Raw genomic sequence first — 21354 nt, forward strand, 5'->3', positions numbered from 1 at the left:
AATTAGATAGCAAGATGGTCATGGGGGTGCTTGTTGATACTATCACCAAAAGAAATTGTTATAAACATTAAACAGCCAGAAATAACAAATTTATCAATAATTAATAGTAGAGGGGGGTTGCACATCGCTGCGCACCGCGCACCGGTTGTCGGCGAGCGCACTCAGTCAGTCAGTCGAGACGGGAACTCAGGAAGGAGCGAACATGCTGCGGGACCAGAAGGGCGGTGGACCTTGGAGTTGACCAGAGGGCCTCCAGAGCTGCCCTTTTTTTTCGTGGGAAAATGCTTTACGCATACCCCGACTCCCTAGGGGGAGTCGGGGTTATGTGGGACTGCCCTTGGGGGAAATCCCCAAGGGGTACCCACTAAAAACCCACGCCCACCTAAGCTAAAAGGGAGGTGCCTGGATCACGCGAGTACTCAACAGGACACCTCCCAGCTAACATACTACCCGGGGGAAGGGGTTAGCCTCCCCAATTACCTACGCTATATAACAAACTGGAGGAAGGCTCATTTTGTAACTAAAACGCGTGAAAGTTCGGAGAACTATAGACTCCGGTGACAATTGCGCGACGAGCGTCACTAAACCATGGGAACAAAATTTCCATTACTTCGCTACAAACGATCTTCCAAAAACATTTTTGCATCTGCAAATTTGCATCCGATCTTCGATCATTATTGCACCAGGGAACGAACACAGAGTTTTTCGCGATCGAAAAACGAAGAAGAAGTGCGTACGACCTCGGAGTCGAGATCCGCAATCATTTGAATCATTCGTATCGGTCCTTCAGTTCTTTCGAATCTTCGTCCGAGTACGACTTCACAGTCAGTGGCGGCTCAAGTCGAGTGGAGGCTCCGAGCGGTAAAAATGTTGGGTCCCTCAAGCTCAAATTGGAAATAGAAGTTGCAAGAAAACTCTCATAAACTTATTAACAAAAAAAGGGGGCCCCACGCGGCCGCTTAGTCCACTTACCGTTAAACCCGCCACTGTTCACAGTAGATTGTCGCATCGTTATAGTTAACGAATCATGTTCCTTGCGCGTGGTGGTAATTTAGTACTTGAACGGTTCCACGATGTTACACTTGACGCTGGCAGTAACGTGGATAATTTCCCGATGAAAATTCGCGAGGCGATTTAATCCCCACGATGTCCACGTGGACATTGTGAATTGCCGCCGAAGAATGCAATTCCACTCTTTCTTTACACAAAAGAGAAGAAAGAGAAGGGAATGAACGCTATACCTTGGGTCGCTCTTGTTCCCTAGACTGTGACGATTAATATTCTGTTTTATTATTCCTGCGGCTGCTAGTTTAATGAATCGATCCGGTACGGAAGACAACCATTAGAACTTAGGACTACAGTCCTTTTCTATGGACAATCTACCCGACGGAAATTCGCAACGGAAACAGAATACATGAATAAAATATGGCGTCCTCCTGTAAACGGACGACACTTATGATTTTCTATGCAGACATTCTCCGCCTTCACATGAAATGGACGTGTTTCGAAGAAACTATAATACTTATTACCTCATATTACGCTTCACGGGGCTCTGGCCCTTCGACGACTCCATTCTTCCAAAAATTCAGAGAACATTTTTCTCGGTGTTTACACTGTGCTGTATACTGATTCAGGTTATCAATATATTTACCTCGTAGCGAATTATTTCTCTGACGTATAATTAAACATTCTTTCATTTCTGCGGTCGCGTGGTTTCGTTTGCGTTTCACTCGTGGCAAAAGTATCGAGCACAATTCAAACGCGAGTCATTATTTTCATAGAACACATTGGAGGTTTGCGGCACGTTGCAATTAGACATTGTTATTTATCGCGTACTGTAACGATCGCGGAACAATAAGATTTTTTATAGAGGAGCAAAAAACTACAATGCAAAATTATTGTTAAACCGTTAGTTTCAATGAAAAGTTACTGAGAAATGGAACACTATTCTCTCCAGGTGAGTACACTACAGCATGTAGAAATTACGTTCAACAATATACTTACGACGTTATCGTACGCCTGTCCGATGTTGTTGTACTTCTTGCGGTACCTTGGTTTTGCCGCCAATTTTGCATTAGTAAGTACGAAATCTCGGAGCTTGTCGTTTCGCTTGCAGTCAGTTGAGAATTAGTTATGTAATCGTTGTAGCTTGTAAATTACAAGTCTAACTATCGCGATGTGACTGTAGGTGAAGTCTTTCCTGCAAGACCTACAGAATGATTGTGCCGAGATTCAAAACCCAGCCGAGGCGAAGATCTTAAAAAAACATATGGAAAAAACGAGGCGCATATTTCTGCTGTTTCTTTGTAAGAACAATTAACAAATCATTCTGCTGCGACACCGCAATTACATAAGTTCATAAATTTGTAATTCCATCGGAAGGGAACGATGATATTGTAATTGAGATACAGTGTTTACTTGATATATGTCCAGTACACGGGTGTAGCCAGGGACATATATCGGCCAGAAGATACTATTCTTTGATCCACGCGACCGAGGTCTCTCGAGTTTCTTGGCCCCTCACGGGGTATACACCGGGCCAGTTAGGATAGTTCTGGGACTTTTATCGCCTAGGCATGTGGGACATATATAGAGCAGACACTGTACCAACTTTTTACAATTTCTTGCTAGTTGCAAATAATCTGCGTACATCTGAATCCAACAAGCGTTCACGAGAAATGAATTTGTCAGAGACGTGTTCTTGTATAAATTTAATTGAGGAATAATTTGGAATTCCAGGTTTGTCAATTTTGGGAATCACCTTCGTAAGTGCTAGAGTGGTTATCCCTGCGATACTACGCTCGAAATATCAACTATATACCCTTCGATCCTTTGGATTCTTTTACACCGAGCAAAGCAGACACGCTGACTGGGCGTGCGTGCATCTGTCACTGACAACCGCAATTGGTATGCTAACAATTGCGTGCACGGAAGGGACGCTAGCGGTTTTCTCGCTGTACTTGTGTGGACTGTTCGAAATTGTTGGGTACGTCCAAAGTACTGTTTATGAAAGCAGGCATGTAGATAATGATTGCAACACGGTGCGCATTCGTGTCGTACTTCCAGTGCGTGCTTTTATTACTTTAGCACCGAAGCGATCGCTTTATGAATCGCGTGGATGTCATAATTCGAAAACCATTGGACACTACTATGACAACGGCTGGTAAAGCGTTGGAGCAGTGCTGGGCACGGTTGGGGCCTCTCTAACGCTTGTATTCCCCATCAACCTACCTTTCATGCAGCACGCACCTGCGCGCTGCGTTACGTTCGCTGGTGTCTTGGTTGTCTCACCGTGCGTAACTTCGGAGCAATACACCACAGGCCAGGGCCCGCTCTAGCGGTTACGACGCCCCGGGCAAAAAAACAAATTGCCGCCCCTTTTTAAGCACTAAGCACCGCGCTGAACAAAATGACCTTTTTTTTAGCAAAATTGTCTGGCAAGGGTAGTCTGAAATTTTCTATTAATTGAATATTTAAAACATCATTATTTTTCTCACACTTACAGCCAAAGCCAAAATGGGGCCCCTAAATTTTGGCGCCCCGGGCAAATGCCCGGGTTGTCCCCCCCCCCTAGAGCGGGCCCTGCACAGGCGAAGCGCGTCCTTTCTCCATGGTAACGGTGCTTACTGGAAGGGGATTTCGCCTGAATTGAGGCAAGCTCGCCCGGCACTGCGTTGACGCAATGCCGTTCGAACCATAGCAGTCTGTCGAAAAACTCGAGCAGTGCAACTGCTAGAAGTACAACGAATTCGGAGCACCTAAATGTTGCCGATGGCCATTGACCTCTGATCAGGCTTGGTTTTTTTTTGGTCCAGTTATCGAATGCGAGGAACAATCGACAACGCGGCACAGTTGGGGACATCGAAGCAAATCGACATCGGCCCCGCCATAGTGATGCACCAAAGAGCTTTTAAGTTGGTACCTTTGTGTAGATATTATTGCAGCATTGTTTATCGTGTATCAAATTACTGTTTTATTTCGTGTGTTATTCAACTCGCGCGTTGCGACCGTGAACATACGGGAACATAAACTGCTCCTGACGAAAGACTCGCTCAATCTGTAGGGGACCGTTTGCTGATCTCGTATTTATTAGCGATCATAGTGGTTATCGTCTCGTTCGCCGTGAATTTGTATCGTGTGAGTATCACCAACGTTCTTGTAGAACAGTGAAGGCCACGGTACGGGCCCCTGAACTGCCTGCTTCCCCCACCAAGGTCTCTTTCGTGCAGCGCGCATCTTCGCGGCGTAGATCTTCGTGAATGTGGATAGGCAGCATAAGCCGCGCACGGGTCACCTATGGCGAGACGTACGAGGGGAGAGACTGACAAGGAGAGGCCACGTCCTTCGGGTCACCGATTCGAATTTCAAATTCAAAATGCAATTTTATGCGTGAAATTTAATCGTTTGAAATTAATAATATAAATATGCAATGATAAAACATAATGAAATTAAAAAAAAAAAAATACGTAAGTCGGCAGGATTTGAACCCTGGTCGTCCGGCTGAAAACATGGCACGCTACCGTTGCGCCACACCGGTTCTTGTTGTGGCTAGAAAAAATACGGCATTACATGGGAAATAATGAAACTTCAATCATCAATATCTCGAAAAGTATTGGGTATCTGCCCCTATAATGGTATATATTTGTAAAGAGGAGAACGAGATCTATAAGTGTGCAAAGTTTCAACCGAATCGGTGACCCGAAGGACGTGGCCTCTCCTTGTGAGACACGAGGCTTCGCTGCGCAGCGAAGATGCGCGCTGCGAGAAAGAGACGTTGGTGGGGGAAGAGCCTGCATCGGGCAACGTGCCCATCACTGATGTAGAACAGTCCCGTTCAGCTGTCGCCCATGCGGGCAAAGAATTTTATTCCCCGGGCATAAGCGACTTGACTGGCAACCAACCACGCCCCCTTTCGATGGTTCAGCCTATGACAATATTTTTCCCGCCGACGTCACGTTGCCAGATCAAGACTTGTGCTCCCACTTTAACTTCCCCTTCTACCGCGCTATTCCCCACGCTTGCGCCGCGGCCCAATCACGTGACGCGTTTCGTCTCTATCGTGCAATACCACCGAGAGAGAGGGTAACTTTTTCCCCTCAATTCGCGCTTCCACCCCTCATCTTGCGACTCTGACGCGGGCATCGGCGGACGCCCTTTGCCCGCCGCAAAGCTTGCTGAACGGGTCTGAAGTAGTACGATGGGGTAGTTCTGTGCAATACTGTTCTCGCTTTACAACAGGCTTCTCTGTTGATGCTGGAGAAGACGCATCTGGATGAAGCGTTTACAGCTATCCTAGTGGTCATGACGCATCTTATAGTCATGTTCCTAAATAATTACAGCGGTCAGCAGCTTGCCAACACTAGTAACTATGTCTTCAATGAAACGTAAGTCTAGTTTTCTATTAGATAGAAATTATCATTCCTCGCGTAACGAACTAAGATGGATCAATTATGAGGTGTCTACACGATAAGTGTCCAAAACACGGCCAGAGACAATTATCGGATAGAAGCTACTATTCTCGAAGCTCGAGAGGCCTCGGGCGTCGAGGAGCGTAAACATAATACTGTTCGGGTGTATCGGTGTGAGACCACTACTAATTCAATAATGAAACTGACACAAGTAAATATCATCGGAATTATATCATATTTGGTATCATTTTCATTAGAAATATGCCACGAATATATTAGTGAAAGTCCCATAAGAAAATAATGAAAAGCAATGAAGTTTTGTTATTGGATTAGTAGTGGTCTCACACCGATACACCCGACCTGTGTCATATTTACACTCCTCGGCCACCGAGGCCTCTCGAGTTTTTTGGCCCCTCACGGCGTGTGCCCCGCGGCAGTGGGGATAGTTCTGGGACAATTATCAGCTAGATATTTGTGACATTGATCGAGTAGAGATTGTAGACTGCGGAATCGATGCTTTTATCAGAAAAATTGGTCGATCAAATTTGTTAAAATTATTCTATTTCTTACAATTGACTTGAACAATGTTTATATCGCATAAAGATCCGCAATCTAACGATAAAAAAATAACAAAACAATTGAACAACACAGATACAATTCGATGTGGTACACCATACCATCGAAGTCACAGAAACTGTTGTTGTTCGTATTGATGAAAAGTGCGACTGAAGTGCAATTTAATTTAGCCGGTCTGTTCGTACCGTGTTATGAAGGATTCACAATGGTAATTTAATCAAGCTCAGTTCCTTTTAACAATCTTCTTTTGACAACGTTCAGGCTGAACAAGTGTCTGTTTCAGATGATGAGCTCATCGTTTTCATACTTCACTGTTCTCTATTCGGTCTAGCTCAATATTTAGAACCGATGGTCTTGTTAGTAGTTGTCAACGAGGATGAGCATTCGGAGACGTCAAGTATAGCGAATAAAATACTGCACTTCTGGAAATTTATAAACAAGACTGTTGCCTCGTTCTCGAAGGTAAATCAATGTGTAATTATTGGACTATTTTTTTACAACATAAAACTGCTCTGTTATATGTTTTCACTGTTTTGCATTTGATCATTTTTGCCATAAATGCATAAAATCCGCAGTCCAGTAATTATCGATGGTATTTTTATTTAGACCGCATATCTCAAAGTAAAAACTTTCCTCGTCGAGTGCAACAAACCGGAGCCATACTGAAATTTCTTTAATAATTTCAACGAGTTGAAAATGATCTTACCGTTATTCTCAACCTGTTTGATCTTTCCATCGTTATAAGTGTCACCTACTCACGTTTACCATAAACGCGAAAAATTCGTAGTCCAGCAATTAGCTATTAAAGTACCGACTGTTTACTCTTCGACGGGGTCAAAGTGGCGTACCATTGATCGAAATTTCAAATCGGAAAACAGGAATAGTCCGTCACTGCTAGATTCGTTGAATGTGGCGGTTAATTTGCACGTTCGAAGCCGATGACGAAATCGTTGGGTCATTTACCATTTAGTGGCCCAAAGCGCAGCATCTGCGCCATTCTCCGAGAGACGAAGAATGTTATTTCGAATTGCAACAAACAATGTCATTGTTTTAGATAATACAACAACACCATAAGGCCTCTGAAGCTTTGCATTGCGGTTAGTTTTAGAGGAAATAATAATATGCTGTTTATGAAATATTTTTAATACTGTGTTTTCTGCCTACTCAATTTTCCGCAGTCTGCTAATAACAAATTCTTCTCTATGGCCCAAACAGTGCACTTCGATTTATCATACTCTGGACTATTTTTGCATGCGGGAAGAATAAGAAGAAAGAGCTTACAAAAATATTTAACACTTAATTTATCAAAAAATAATTTTCAAAACAATGTCTACGTGCCTGTTGTTTTCGCGTGGGGCAGCGAATTCCACGGAGTAGCACTTCAATAATTTATGTTCCATACTTCCGTTCCGGAACGTCTAGCTCGATCACGCGAGTTCTATAACTGCATCGAACAAAGCTCACAAAAGTATTCGAAGTCGAATAAAGCCCAATGCCTTTAAATAAAAAATTTAACTTCTTTATTATTAATTATTTTTTTATGAGACTTTCACCGATATATTTGTGGCAATATTCTGATTAAAATGGTACCAAACGCGATATAATTCGGATCACATTTATACTCACTTCCACTCAATTTTCCGTTAAGGTAATTGTAATGGGTAGTAACTTTCATCGTTCATTACACAAGTAAATATCATCGGAATTATATAATATTTGGTTTCATTTTAATCAGAAAAATGCCACGAGTATGTTGGTGAAAGTTTCATGAAAAAATAACGAAAAATAAAATAATTTTGTAATTGGATTAGTAGTGGTATTCTGGTCTCATACCGATATACCCGACAGTGTTGTGGCGGCGACGGCTCTCGAGCTTCGACCCCTCACCGCGGTGGTGTGGGTACTTCCACTGACTCCAAATTGTAAGGTTGGCACTGACTCGTAATGAGAATTCACTGTATTCCAGTGACACAATCTCCCGTAAGTCTTTAACAGTACAGTGGATTCCCGTTGTAAGTCAGTGCAAGCTTCGCGGTTGAAAGTCATTGAAACTACCCACAACACCGCGGGGTATACTACATATCGAGCTTCGCTGTCCGTTTTTACGTGCCACATTATATCAGAGAAAGACACTTTCTCAGCCTTCTTGTCATTATTCGTCTCTATGTCATAGGTTTATGTGCACTGTGTATTTCAAATGTAACGTTCGGCGAGAACCTCAGATTTCGTCTAAATGTATCTCGCCAGAACCGCGCAACTGACTTATAGCGGGAATTCTGCGTTACAAGCGGATTTATTGTATAATCCAAATTGTATCGTGTCTGGTCTCGTTTTAATCAGAAAAATGTAACAAATATGTTGGTAACAATTTCATAAGAAAATTTTGTCATTGGTCTTTTACATATACTGAATCATCATGCTGGGAACGATGGGGCTAATAAGAAGGATGCATGTTGAACGAAAATATCATTGTATTAATAAAATTGCCATCGTTCATATACATATTAACATTTTACATTGTAACACTTATTCATATATTAATTCTCCCACTAAGTTCCTCTTAAGCTCTATCTTACAATACCTGGAGTCGTTCGTAGTACGGAAAAAGAGGCCTATGCATCAGCATTGAACAACAACACCTCTTAAAACACCTTGAATAACAAACTTTATTTACATTTCGCATCTCAGTCTCTCCATAACCGAAATCCACGGTATCGGAATATCGTTTGAGACATGCTCTCGCGCTTCAATATCCCAATTACTCGTATCTCTCCCTCTCAGTTTACTTTGCATACACACACACACTAACGGCGATTCATCGGGACGCAGCCAGCGTTCAAGTTGAATCCTTCGTCGAATCGAACAACGCATTTATCCGGCGCAATAAGTAATCCACCATATTTTACTTAACCGTACACGATAAACGATTAGTTTCAATATATATTTCCAGCCAATTTGCTAAACCCTCGTGCGCTCTTCAGCATCAGTTGCGCAAAATATCCTTCCGTGATTCTCAGCCATTTTCGTTTTACACTTTGATTCAACCAACTGTTCTCTATCCATAGTCTCACATTTTAAACAAACGAAGAAACGAAAGATCGTACGCCGTGTAAAACAGAAAATGGATGGACTTGTACCCGAGGAGCGTGCAAGGGTTATGGCATACGCCATTGGAGAACAACCAGACATACAGATAGCAGTGAAGGTTGTCGAAGCTACTCACAACTTCAACCAGTTTTTGTGCAAACTCAACCACATTTTCATTTCGCTAACGCTGCTACCAGCACGTTTCGTGATGTCTTTCGTTTACATTTAAGAAAAGTATATAAGAAATTATTGATAATATGCGTGTTTCTCCCTACGTGTTCCTTCGAAATGAAGAAACATGGCTGCTCTGGTCTTACGAAAGACTCTCAAATCGCTTACTTACAATTTACATACACTTTAGACGTATCTTAGTTGCGAAATCTATAAATGAATACGTATTATGAAGAACAAGAGTCATTTCGTATTTGCGAAAGTGAAACGATAAGGTTAGAAGCTCCGACCTAAGATTTCTAAACCCCATACGAAGAAGACAGGTTTTATAGAAGATTTGGCTGTTTCGTGGCTTTTCTTTTAATCACCTTCCCAGAGACTATGAACTGTAACTATCTCCAAGTTTCTACAGCACTGTAAGAGACCGTTTGGCAGCGAAACATTCCGATATCAGTTTGAATAACTTTGATCCTGTTGGCTCTAATCGGGGAACAAACTCGAATACGCTCCCGCGTACATTTAATCTCTTGCGAAGCATTAATTGCTGTACCCAAATCATCGAGAAATTCAAGATAGGTACAAACGAAGATGAATGGAAAATTACTTATAGCGATGGCAGTCTTGACTCGAAGAGTGCGTTTAGGTCAGAGCTACGATAGATGAGCAGAGAAATAATGAAAATACATTCTACTGTTTTACCGTAGCAGTGAGCAGTGATAGTAATTGTTCCTCAGAATCCCTCATCTTCGTGAAATCGTAATCGTTTAGCTACGGCATAAACGATATCTATTACTGTTAAAAATCAGAGATTTCATATGTAACAACCCAATACGTACCTTCATATAAACAAATTTTTAAAAACGTAGTATCGTAAAATGGCGTACGATAGCCAAGAGATTAATCTATTAAAATTATCCTATTATCGCAGCTCGATTATAAACACACTGAAGACGTTTTCCGCAACTTTAGTATCATAACTTTTACCGCAGCTCTAACATAAACATGCCCTAAGAATTATTAAATTCGGAAAGATATAAAGGTCTTCGTGTCGTAGACAACATCCAGAGATTCGCTTGATTCAAATAGTTAACCGGCAACTTAAAGATATTTTCTGCACACGAACGAAACGATGAAATTCATCACGAATTCTTCAATGAAATTCATCGAGAAATAATGGATTACTTATTCTTACAGCCGACGTAACGAAACGTTCTCGATGCCGAGAACCCGTTCCCCAAAATGGCAGGTGGCTGGGGTCTTTGTGCGGGAGGCCATTTTGAACGCGTGCCGCGTCGCCGATGCTTGTACACGTACACTTGGGCAAATAATACAAAAATAATTCTGAGGTACTCCTCCTCTCTCTCTCTCTCTCTCTCTCTCTCCTCGTAGTTGGAATTTCCTAACTAATTGGCAGATCGCGTTCGCTTCGACATCTCCTCCGAACGCGCACCCTACCGTTGGGGATCACTTTTTCTTTCATCTCGTCGTCTTTCACTCTCGTATCTCGTTCTTTTTTTCCCGGCCTGTTTCTCTCTTTCCCTAACTCTGTTTCTCTCCCATCATCCCATCGCACGCCTTTCGTTTCTCGACGCACAAACTAGCCTGCAACATTTAGGCACAGGGGAACTCCTGGTTGCCATATTGGAACGATATACGCGCGCAAAATGGGAAGAAAGAGCACGTGAAACTATCAGGCGGTTCAATTGGTCGACCCTTGCGTACGAAACGTTCTACGATGGACCAAATCGGGACTACATGCATCGACGCACAGTGAAAAGAACGCCTATCTTCTTGGGCAGAAAGGTATTTCATTTTGAAAGGTATTTCTCGCAAAAAGCGAAATTTGAAGAAAATCCTCTACCGTCGTAGGATGCACCCCTTAAAATAATGAAATCATGTCCGAGACAATTTATCCATAAAATCGAAAATGGAGACAGTTGGCACGTCCAGTTATCTTTCTTATTCGTTCCACTGTGCGACGGGACGTCCTCGTTACGACGAATCAAATTATCAAATCGTATCACACAGTTTTAACTGTTTAAGCTTTCGGATGTAAGACGTGTCCTTTTAGAACTGTTCCAAACATAATTGTAGCTCGAAAAATTGACAGTAGATACTCATATGGTATGCAACGACTCTAGAAGTCCTCACCTAACCCTCGTAACTACCCAGTTAACCAAACCTGCTTCGAGCAAATTTTGATCAATATTTGTAATCGTACTTTGCGAGCAAAAGGCGGTCATTTTGCCGCCAAGACCATGCTTGGAGCAGAATTTGATCCCTATTTGCTATGAATTTGCCACCAAAACTTGTCGACAAATTCCGAGCCTAATGCGGAAACAGATGGGTCGAAATTTGTTGGCAAATTCATAGCAAACTGCTTACTGAGTGGACAGCGAATCTTTATGCAAAATAAAAATTTTCTATCCGAATTGTAACAAGCTGCGGTAAAATAGAAATTTGTTTTCTTTTTTAATATGCTTAATAGGTTGAAAATAATGTAACAATATTTTAAAATTCTCCTAATGTTTTTACTGTTTTAAATTACACCTAGTCGTTTTTATCATAAATGCATAAAATCCGCTGTCTACTCCTAATTGAGACAAGGTCCACTATACTTCCCCTCGCGAGAGTCCATAATGATAAATGGTAAGAGTTTTCTCTAATTATTTAACTGAATTACTATATTTCACGCGCCCCCTATCAAAAGAGATACCATGAAGAGAAATCCATGATTGAAGACTGCAAAAACCAAGTCCGTTAGTCAGTAAAATTGTATTTGTTGAAGTTGGGCATACTTTGATATGTTGCTGATCGTTTGGAGTAAGAGTTAAACAAACTTCGAAAGTTTGGACTTACCTAGTTTTTGCACCAAGATCTTCAATTCGAAATGGAACAAGACAGTATACAATGTAGAGATTGGATAGAGCAACGAGGGTTGAAGCTCTGATATAGTTGCAGGGTGGGCGAGATGGTTATGGATTTTGGTAATGAGGGAAGTATAGTACTCGTGCCCAGTGTCGCCAGATTAAAACTTGTCTCCCACTCTACCTTTCCCCTTCTACGAGAGAGGGTAACTTTTTCCCCTCAATTCGTGCTCCCTCTCCTAATCTTCGTGCTCCCCCTGCTCGTTCTTCGTGCCTCGAAGCCTGATTAGGGACTCCTTTCATCTCCATCAAATGCCATCCCCACTCCCTAAACCCGCATTCTTTTGGAATTGTTTCCCAACGTTTCCCAACCATTGAGCAGACATCAAATAAAGCCAACTGCAACGTTTCCGATACGTTGGCAAAACAATTCCAAAAAGACACAGCTCACATCCGAAAGCCTCAACAGTAAAAACTGTATGACGTCGGGCCGTGAAAGCCTTAAATCTCAAATCGTACAGTTGAAAATAAATAGAAATGTGTTTTCCACATTTTTCGAGTTCCAAGTTTTTAATCCTCGTATGATCCTCAAAAATTGTTACGCAAAAGATTCTCAATTAACCCTCGCAATTTTATCTTGTACATTTTACTTACAATTTCCACACTTCATCTTTGTTTGTGTATGTATCTATCAATTTGATCAATTGTTTTATTCGTAAATTGAAAGAGCCCAGGCATTGATGTAAGATTTGATAGATAGGTTCGACAAGATCGATAGGTTTGATCCTTCATGGATAACTATGATGTTGCATATGTAACCATAATTTGCTAGAGATTTAGACTGAAAATAGCTGTCTTCAATTTCAGTAAAGTACATAATGATGTTGAAAAGCGTATCGTACTTCATAATTTGATCTTGTGTAAGAAATTTTTAAATATTCGTCAGAATCAGTACAGTGTAGAATCGTAATTTTTCAAGGATTAAACAAATACATCCCGTTACAACTTGCAACACAATCGTAGGGAAATAAAAAATTATATAATATCTAAAACAGAGAAAGGAATGAATGTTCGCCCGAGAAACATGCGAGGATTAACTTTGTCGAGGACGATCCCCTCTGAACAAAAAAAAAAAATGGTACCATTAACGGCGAATTAACAGAGGAACAATTAATGTTAATACCTACGACTCGTAGCTCGAGTGCGAAGGGTCGTTTACGTAAAAGATCGAAAGCACAATACGCTATAGCAAGGCATCGATTGCGTGTAAAAAATAACTCTCGTCCTAAGCTTAGTTCGTATTTTCCGCGACACTCTCTAATATCGATGTGCTTCTTAGGAAAACGTATAGTGTGTCCTTAGAGAAGTCTTTAGTTTGACAGTCCTACCAGGCCGCTGAAGCGTTGCCGCGATACGCGTCCCTCAGTGTTCAAACACCTGCGGCAGATTGTATGCATCTCGAGCATACCGATCGGCAATCGAAGACGTAACTTGAGCCAGTAGATCGGAAATTATTTCCCCGGACAATTTACTCCCTCACCCCTTCTAATCGCTGAATCGCTTAGAATCGTTGAACAACAATAGCCGCCGTCGTTACTCTACGTTACAGATTTCTTGCGGAGATATTATTGACTGTATACGCTGACAATGCAACGGAATGTTAAACTTTAACGCCAAGGTAACGTTGTTTCCCCTCGACACGAAACGTACACGCACTTTTGTTCTACAGCTCGGTAAGAATCATTGTACGCTGATCGGTTTTTTTTCTTTGTTTTTTTTTTTAACTTTTTCTTTTAAGACAGTGAACGCATTTTCTGTGTGTGCTAACACTGCTATGAACGTCTGCGGACAGTCGACAGACACGGTATCCACATCGACAAACACTCAGTAATAGTTTTAGAGATAATTTACACTGACTTCGAACCGCTTTCGTCGAAACCATGAGTCAATTGGTTGCTTCACAGTGTTTTATACAGGGTGTTTCAGTACAATATATACAGACGGAGCTCGTTCACACCTGGAAAATGAAAGGAACCAACTACGTACGCGTCTTAAAATTATTGTTTATAGAGTACGCGATTTTTTCGTTCGTAAACCATGTGCCCATGCGTGAAAATCTGTCCAAGTTTTTCACTGAATAATTTTAGCTAATTTAGATTGTATAATCGGTTCACTTGCCGATTGTAGTGCGACAGATATTCGATGTGATCAATGTAATCAGTTGTGACAAACAATGGTAACGTTACTGAATGCGTATAGGGTAATCAATGAATTCATTGGTACAGTCGCCATCACTTCGAAATTACAATTATTACTACAGTTATTATTAATTCTTCGCGTCCTTGTATTTTGATCACTTGGAAATGTAAACTATACTTGCTCTATCTTAATATTAGACAATATATAAACGAAATATTAATTCAAGAGGATTTATCAAAGTACTTTGAACTAGAGGGAAACGATGCAGTTATTTACAAGTTTCCTCACAACATTGTTCAACGTAATTGAAAGTAAGATATTGGAAACACATTCTGATACCACTCTTGATACATATTTTTAGTACAGTCTTCGGAGTTACAGAAGTATTATTCAAATAATATATCCTCCATCTACACTGAACAATGTAATAATACTATTACACTGGAATTACTGAAAAATGTAGATTCAATCTATACTTCTAGTTAATATGAAATTTGCCTTAGAATCGTAGCTTATATAAGTTTCGATACTCCAATGAAAATCTTAACGCTAATTAAAGTCAGCTAGTAGAATAGATCCTAGAACTTTAATACCTATGGAACAAGACAATGATAGTACGACAGTATGTAACAACAACTAACTTATTAATAATTATTGGCAGTCGTTGTTTTACATTGTGCAAAAATTAAATTGATTACTTGATCACACTCTGTCATGAAATTAAAATCAATGCACAAAACTAAAAATTTATCATGAATTACCGACGATGCGTCCCCCTCGAAGAAACACACTGTATAAAACAATAATACAAACTCTTGAAACTCTCGAATAAATAATATAAAAAAATTTGTTACACGTAGAAAGTATATTCTATACAAATGTTTCCCACTTTGCTATCGTTGGTGATCCTTCGTTTCCCTTATTATACATCATATCTATGCAAGAAAGAACCCTACGAAACCTCTTGTATCCGGAACATGGCGACAAAAGTTTCCAATGCTAATCCTGAACGCAACTTAATTTTTAGGATACTGCATATTCGGAATTGCCTGTTAACGTCAGCGTCTTTCCAGTGGAACTGGATTCATCGGTCAAGGATTCGTGACAGGGACTTAGGCCATGTGCGGTCCTGAAAGGGAGCATAAGAAAGTAAGTCTATCAGAGAGCTGATCGGTCGGCCAGGAGCCTCTTGCGCAATGAAACTCATGATGTTAGTAAAGTTGCACTGCCTCGAAGACAAGGACACTGTTCCTGGAGAGTCTGACCACGGGGTAGGATAGAGAAGGGCATCTTTTGGTGGGAGGACTGTGTCAGACCGCACGGCACTTACCCCAGAACCTCTGCCGAGTGAAAACCTTAGAATTTTGTATCTTCTTTCGAAGTTACTCTAACAAACAGTTTACAGCCTCATGCTCCTTGCCTCTGAAACAGAGAGAAAAAGCTAGCTTGGCGTAAAAGTGGGAGTCGTAACTTTTTGAAATTCATAACTAGGAAATTACCATCTAGCAGAGAATGGATTTCAGATCATTGGAAGTATGCGTCGCTGACGCTACAGCACAACACGACATGTGATATCACCATACGATTAACAGCTCATAGATAATTCCCATATAGTGATAGAGAACCGATAGCATCTGCAGGACCGATCTACATTGTGTATCTGAACTACTGCTGTCCGAAGAGATAGTATTCGCGGTGAAACGCGTCAATCAGCAGAAAAACTTATTGTCACGAAAATTTGGCACAAGCGATAGTAACGTGCCGCTGCGAGAGGACGCTGCGCAAATTAATCGGATCGCAGGACACCTGTTAAAAATCGCAGTTAAGGAGCTTTTGGAACGATGTTTCGATTTGACAGCGTGCGTGCACCCGGACACGATTATTCGCAAGAATCGTTGACAATTGTTTACAAACAGCCATGCCTCACCGATCTCGATGACTTCCGGATGTTTTCTCAAGGTCGACGTCCTGAGCAACTTTGCTTATGCATAACCATAATTTCGCTTTAATTTGAAAGGCACACACAAATATATTTCCACCCATATCGTTAATGTTATTATTTGTCGGATACATACTGAAAGATATACAGGGTGTCCCAAAAATGTTGTACTTCCTTGAAAGGAGTGAATCCTCAGGTGATTTGAAGTAACTTTTCCTTTGCGAAAATGTTCTCCGCGGAGTTGTTAACGAAAAATACGGACCAATCAGAGTGCGGCTACAGCGGTTCCCGCCGCGCCCTTATTGGTTCGTGTCTATCGTTCATGACTCCTTAAGAACATTTTCGCAAAGGAAAAACGTACTTTAAATGACCTCAGGAATCAAGGAAGTACAACATTTTTGGGATATCCTGTATAATTACTAATTACTATAGCCTTACTCCAGATCAAACTCAAACCTGACTACATGTTATGTGACTAGACGAAAATTGTGGAACTAAAAAGAAAAGAATTCATAATAAAGAATAATTCGTAGACTATGTAGCTGGATTTTTTATACATATTTCTATGAATCGTTTCGTTCAATTAAACAATTTACTTTTGGCAAGCTTCGTTATGGTTTTCATTGCTCGTAGTACTAAACAGTGTTCTAAGGTTTTGTCACGCTACTCAAATTTCTTGAACAGCATTTATCATTTCAATAATACGATATCTCTTTTCGTCTTTAATAAACGATCAAATAATATTTTCAATGATCATAACTGTGTACGATTTTTTCCAAGGATGGTGCGAGCAAAGTGACGCAGCACGCTGATCCTGACGACTCATCTAAACCTCTTTGTAAATAATTACTGAATTGTCCTCCTTTTTTAGACGACGAACACGCTGAAAATTTCGTCTACGCAGCTCCGAGCCAGATAGACTACAACGAGCTACTTGTGAACAGGGGAAAAGCCGAGCAACAACGTTTCTTGGACTTGCAACGGTACTTGCTGAATGCGAAAGATAGATTAGGACACTCGAAATAGAGGGCGTGTCTGAAATCGTGGCTTGAAAAAGAAAGGGTGGTGATCCTCGATACAGAACAGAGTGGAAAATACGGAATACACATTTTTCCCGGGCAAATTTCGTTTTCGAAATAATCAGCTTTAAATATTCAGCTCGAGATCGGTACTGGAACGGTCAAATACAACTTTCTCGAAAACGGAAGCGCGTGCCACATTGTTGCTTCGATTTCAGACACACCCTGTATGAACGTTTCGTCGAGACGATGGTCACGATTACAGTACAATCACACTTTGACTACTCGCAACTCTCCTCGCTAGTTTATTATATTAAAAATTTAGAAATCACTCGAATCACTATCGCTGAGCGAACGTTTGATATAGTTGAAAGTCCAACTCGGCGCAAGGATTTGTCTCTCTCTCAGTCTACGATGCATCTCCTCCTTGCGATCTTTCGTTTTAATGTCCCGTGGAACATTTCTCTTTCGTTCTGTTATTTTTTTGTCGGTTTTGTTTTACTATCTTACTTAAGATTCTTGCGCTTCACCTAAAAAGAGTATATTCCAAAATTAAATACATATGTATGTATGTATATGTATATATGTGTATATATAAATACAAATATCTCTATTTTACAAACGAAATGTCTATTCAGTTTACATTAAGTCTCCAACGATTCCTTCGGTTTCTCTTTTTACAAAACAATTGAGCCAATCGAGAACACGAACCGTGTTTATACAGTACGCACCATAAACATAGACATGACAAAGTAACATGAACAGAATGCACACGGCGATGGGAAAATCAATATACGGGGTGAGTCACCTGAGACTGGAACATAAAACGTGTCTGTATTTTTTAATAAAACGAGGATTGTTTTAAGGAACAAGTATTTGCTCTTAACGGGAAAATATTTCAAAGTCATTTTTAAATGGTACTATACAATTGGAATAAAAAGAGAACTTTTCCAAATATCATGAAAAATGACAGAGATATTTTAGGTCGCAGTCCTAGGTAACAACTCGTCCCGTAAAACTAGGTATTAAAAAAGCTAGAGTCACCTCTTTGTCCTTCTTATTATGTAAAATGTCTTTTGTAGCTAGTTACAAAATGCCGTCCCAAAAAAATAGTTGAAAAACAAACGCATCTTAGGAAGGTTCTTTGTAAAATCGTTGATGCGGTCAGTCCGAAAGATGTCGATCATTCTCTCTGACTCAATATTGATCACCTTTGCTGCGAAACGAGGAAAAGGCGATTCTATCACAAAAAAGGGAATGTAACGTGGAAACGGTATCACACAGAAAAAGGTTTGCGAATCGCGTGAATTGGTGTTTTTGAGTTTCGTCTACATTTGATGGTACCAGCTGTATAAAGTAATCGATTCCCGCGTTGACAAAGCAGGAGGCTATAAAATCGGAAACTCGAGCGCTTACGCAGTAACTAAACACGCCTATAGGGGAAGATAAAATATAAACGGAACGTCGATGAAAAGAATAAAAAAGATAAGGACGAAATCGATATAGAATATAAGGAATATTCTGTACAATGGTATCGTGTATCCTAACCGACAACTGCATCTCTTCGTTTCTATCCTTTGTTCTTTTTTCCCCTGTTTTAATACAAGATCAAGATTCGTAAAATTCAAACTATGGTACAACTTCTTTTTTGGAACTCAGCTAGGGTAAAAATCGTTCGATCACGACGTGTAAAAATAGCAGCGAACGTCGCCGACGGATTTAGTTTAAGTGCGTTTAAGTATATAAATTAACGCAAAGAACGGTTCAAACAGTAATTCATGTTGTTTCGATGTTCGCCAAGCTTCACTGTCTGACTTTTTTTTTCTTTTTTATTATGCTTGACAAGGACTCGAATTTAAGCGTTGTAATGAGTTAAGAATAATCACTTTAGTATTTAACCACCGATTTTACAATTATTTTTTCGTGGAGAAATATTCTTTAAAATTAATTTTATTCTTTTTAGATACCAGACATAGTATTACTGTCCTTATAATTACAAAACCGCTAAACAACGTTAATAGAAAATCGAAACAACACAATACCGTCGAATTTTAATATACTCTGCACGCGCGTATGTACACGAACGTGTGCAGCTACAGCTGCGTAAGTTTTATCTTCAAGGGAAATCCGCCAGATGTTAAATTAGCTTGCGAGAGTAACAGTTGGAAGTTACAAGACTCGTAAATAAAATAAGAGTTATTCATTTGAGGAATTCATTATTGTTATATAAATTTTGGGTTACACTATTGGGTCTCAGGTCCAATAGCGGAGCTTTATAAATATATTGATTCTATTTCTGTTAACTTAAGCGTCCAAAGCATTGTTAAACTGCCTAAAGTACATGAGTTTGCATTCATAAGTAGCAAACTCTAATGTAGAATTAAATCACCGTCTGGATTTAGGGAAATTTCCCACAACTTCTTGTGTTGCTTTGAATCGTTTCTATCCGCCTTTAGAATTGTTTACGTGTATCTTTGATTTTACTATTATTACCAATTTTGAATCACTCAAGTGAATATTCCACAACTTCTCTCATAACTTCGAATCATTACTATTTCTACGTCAATGTAACATCTGGCGAAGTTCCCCCGTGAAGGTCGACCATTAAAACGCTGCGTCCCTACTAGAAGAAGGAATCGAATGATCACATAGCTGAATGCCCGAAAAATATTAACAAGAAGATATTCAGTGAAGAGAAAGAAATCGATTCCCTAGTTTATACCTTGTTCTGTTAATGTTCAGCTCGCAGGTGTTACTTGGGAAACGGTGAACGGCGTCACCTGATAGAGGAAACACCTGTTGCACACCCTCACGGGTTTCGTATGCCCGTAACGTGGCAGGGGAACGTTGTTGCTACTGCAACGACCGCAGAACACTTTGCCACAGTTTCTGCAATGGTGTCTCCGTCGCACTACGGTGAAGCCCGCTTGACAAGCCATACACCTTGGCGCGTCGTTGTCCGGTACCCAAGCTGGAGCACGTTCCACACACTCTTCACCGCGTTCGGTAATTGGAGAATCTGCAAATCGAAGACAAATGTCAATAGAGTGCCAGAGACACACGCTTTGGAGGTCGTGCGTTGCTGACCGAAAGCTGAGATGCTGAAAACTGAACACTTTAACTACCACGTCGGTCATATACAGGGTGTCCCACACAACTGGAACAAGCTATACCTCCTAAACGGTTGGGAATAAGCAAAAGTTAAATGGTATCAAACGGTGCATAATATGTAACTAATTTTATGCACTTTTGTGCATCGGTGCGTCTGAAAAATGCAACTGCGCCTTTTTTTTAATGGAAGCCTATGTTTTCGACTGCATGAATCGATGCAATTGCTTGTGCTCTACACAAAAGTACTAACATACTTATGCCCTAGACTTATTCGTTAGGAAGTTATCGAAACTAATAGTTCTCTGAATTATTTCGGTCTCTCAGCAAGTGCTCCGGAGTATCTACGTTACAACAAGTGTAAGTTTTAGCTTCGACAACTTAATAACGAATAAGTTTACGGCATAAGTACTTTTATATAGAGCACAAGAGACTGCATCAATTGGTGCAGTCAAAAACGTAGGCTTCTATTTAAAAAAAAAAGTGCAGTTACATTTTTGATACACTGATGCACAAAAGTGCATAAAATTAGTTGCATATTATGCACATCTTTTATTCCCCACCGTTTAGGAGGTAAAAGTAAAAGTAGTTACCTAGCTACAGTGTTAGATGAAATCCTTACTGACTTGTATAATGAATGCTGAATATGGATCACTTTAGATTGAACTATTTAATATCTGATAATGGAGAACTCAGATCTCATTGGTTTGGATAATCGAGGTTCTATTATATCGCGAATTAAACAAGTAAATATGAACCAAATTGTGCCGTGTTTGGTTTCGTTTTAATTAGAAAACTGTCTCAAATATGTTGGCAAAAGTTTCATTGAAAAGTAATGAAAAACAAAAAAAAAGGTTTTGTCATTACATTAGTATTGTTTCACCGATATATTAAATAATTTACCTTCTGAGCGAACGAATGGAGAATAAATGAATCAATATAATATTCTATAGTTACAGTGACTCAGCTGTAGTGTTATA

At 40.3% G+C, this 21354-nt stretch overlaps 2 protein-coding genes across 10 annotated transcripts in view; one reads left to right on the forward strand and one right to left on the reverse strand.

The window, feature by feature from the left end:
• Positions 1–1479: 1479 nt before the first annotated feature.
• Positions 1480–6355, forward strand: LOC143353089 (uncharacterized). Of its 3 annotated transcripts, XM_076786135.1 has the most exons (9): positions 1480–1634; positions 1958–2077; positions 2189–2306; positions 2740–2986; positions 3816–3914; positions 4047–4137; positions 5239–5384; positions 6060–6192; positions 6268–6355. In XM_076786135.1, exons 1-9 carry the CDS (start codon positions 1494–1496, stop codon positions 6313–6315), a joined length of 1143 nt encoding a protein of 380 aa, XP_076642250.1. In that variant the 5' UTR covers positions 1480–1493; the 3' UTR covers positions 6316–6355. The 3 variants fall into 3 exon arrangements, with proteins under 3 accessions (XP_076642250.1, XP_076642252.1, XP_076642251.1); XM_076786137.1 differs by lacking the exon at positions 4047–4137 and having other exon boundaries at positions 5340–5384; XM_076786136.1 differs by lacking the exon at positions 6268–6355 and having other exon boundaries at positions 6012–6131.
• Positions 6356–8437: 2082 nt separating this feature from the next.
• LOC143353624 (lateral signaling target protein 2 homolog) overlaps positions 8438–21354 on the reverse strand; it is a 70573-nt gene continuing 57656 nt past the window's right edge. For 2 of the 7 annotated variants that reach the window (XM_076787080.1, XM_076787076.1), the window contains exon 6: positions 8438–20285. In XM_076787080.1, coding sequence (XP_076643195.1) covers positions 20005–20285 — 281 coding nt within the window. In that variant the 3' untranslated portion in view covers positions 8438–20004. The remainder of the gene's footprint in view (positions 20286–21354) is intronic. The other 5 variants (XR_013082186.1, XR_013082185.1, XM_076787079.1 and 2 more) reach the window with 5 other exon arrangements.

The sequence above is a fragment of the Halictus rubicundus genome, chromosome 4 (assembly GCF_050948215.1).
Source record: "Halictus rubicundus isolate RS-2024b chromosome 4, iyHalRubi1_principal, whole genome shotgun sequence".
Lineage (NCBI taxonomy): Eukaryota > Metazoa > Arthropoda > Insecta > Hymenoptera > Halictidae > Halictus > Halictus rubicundus.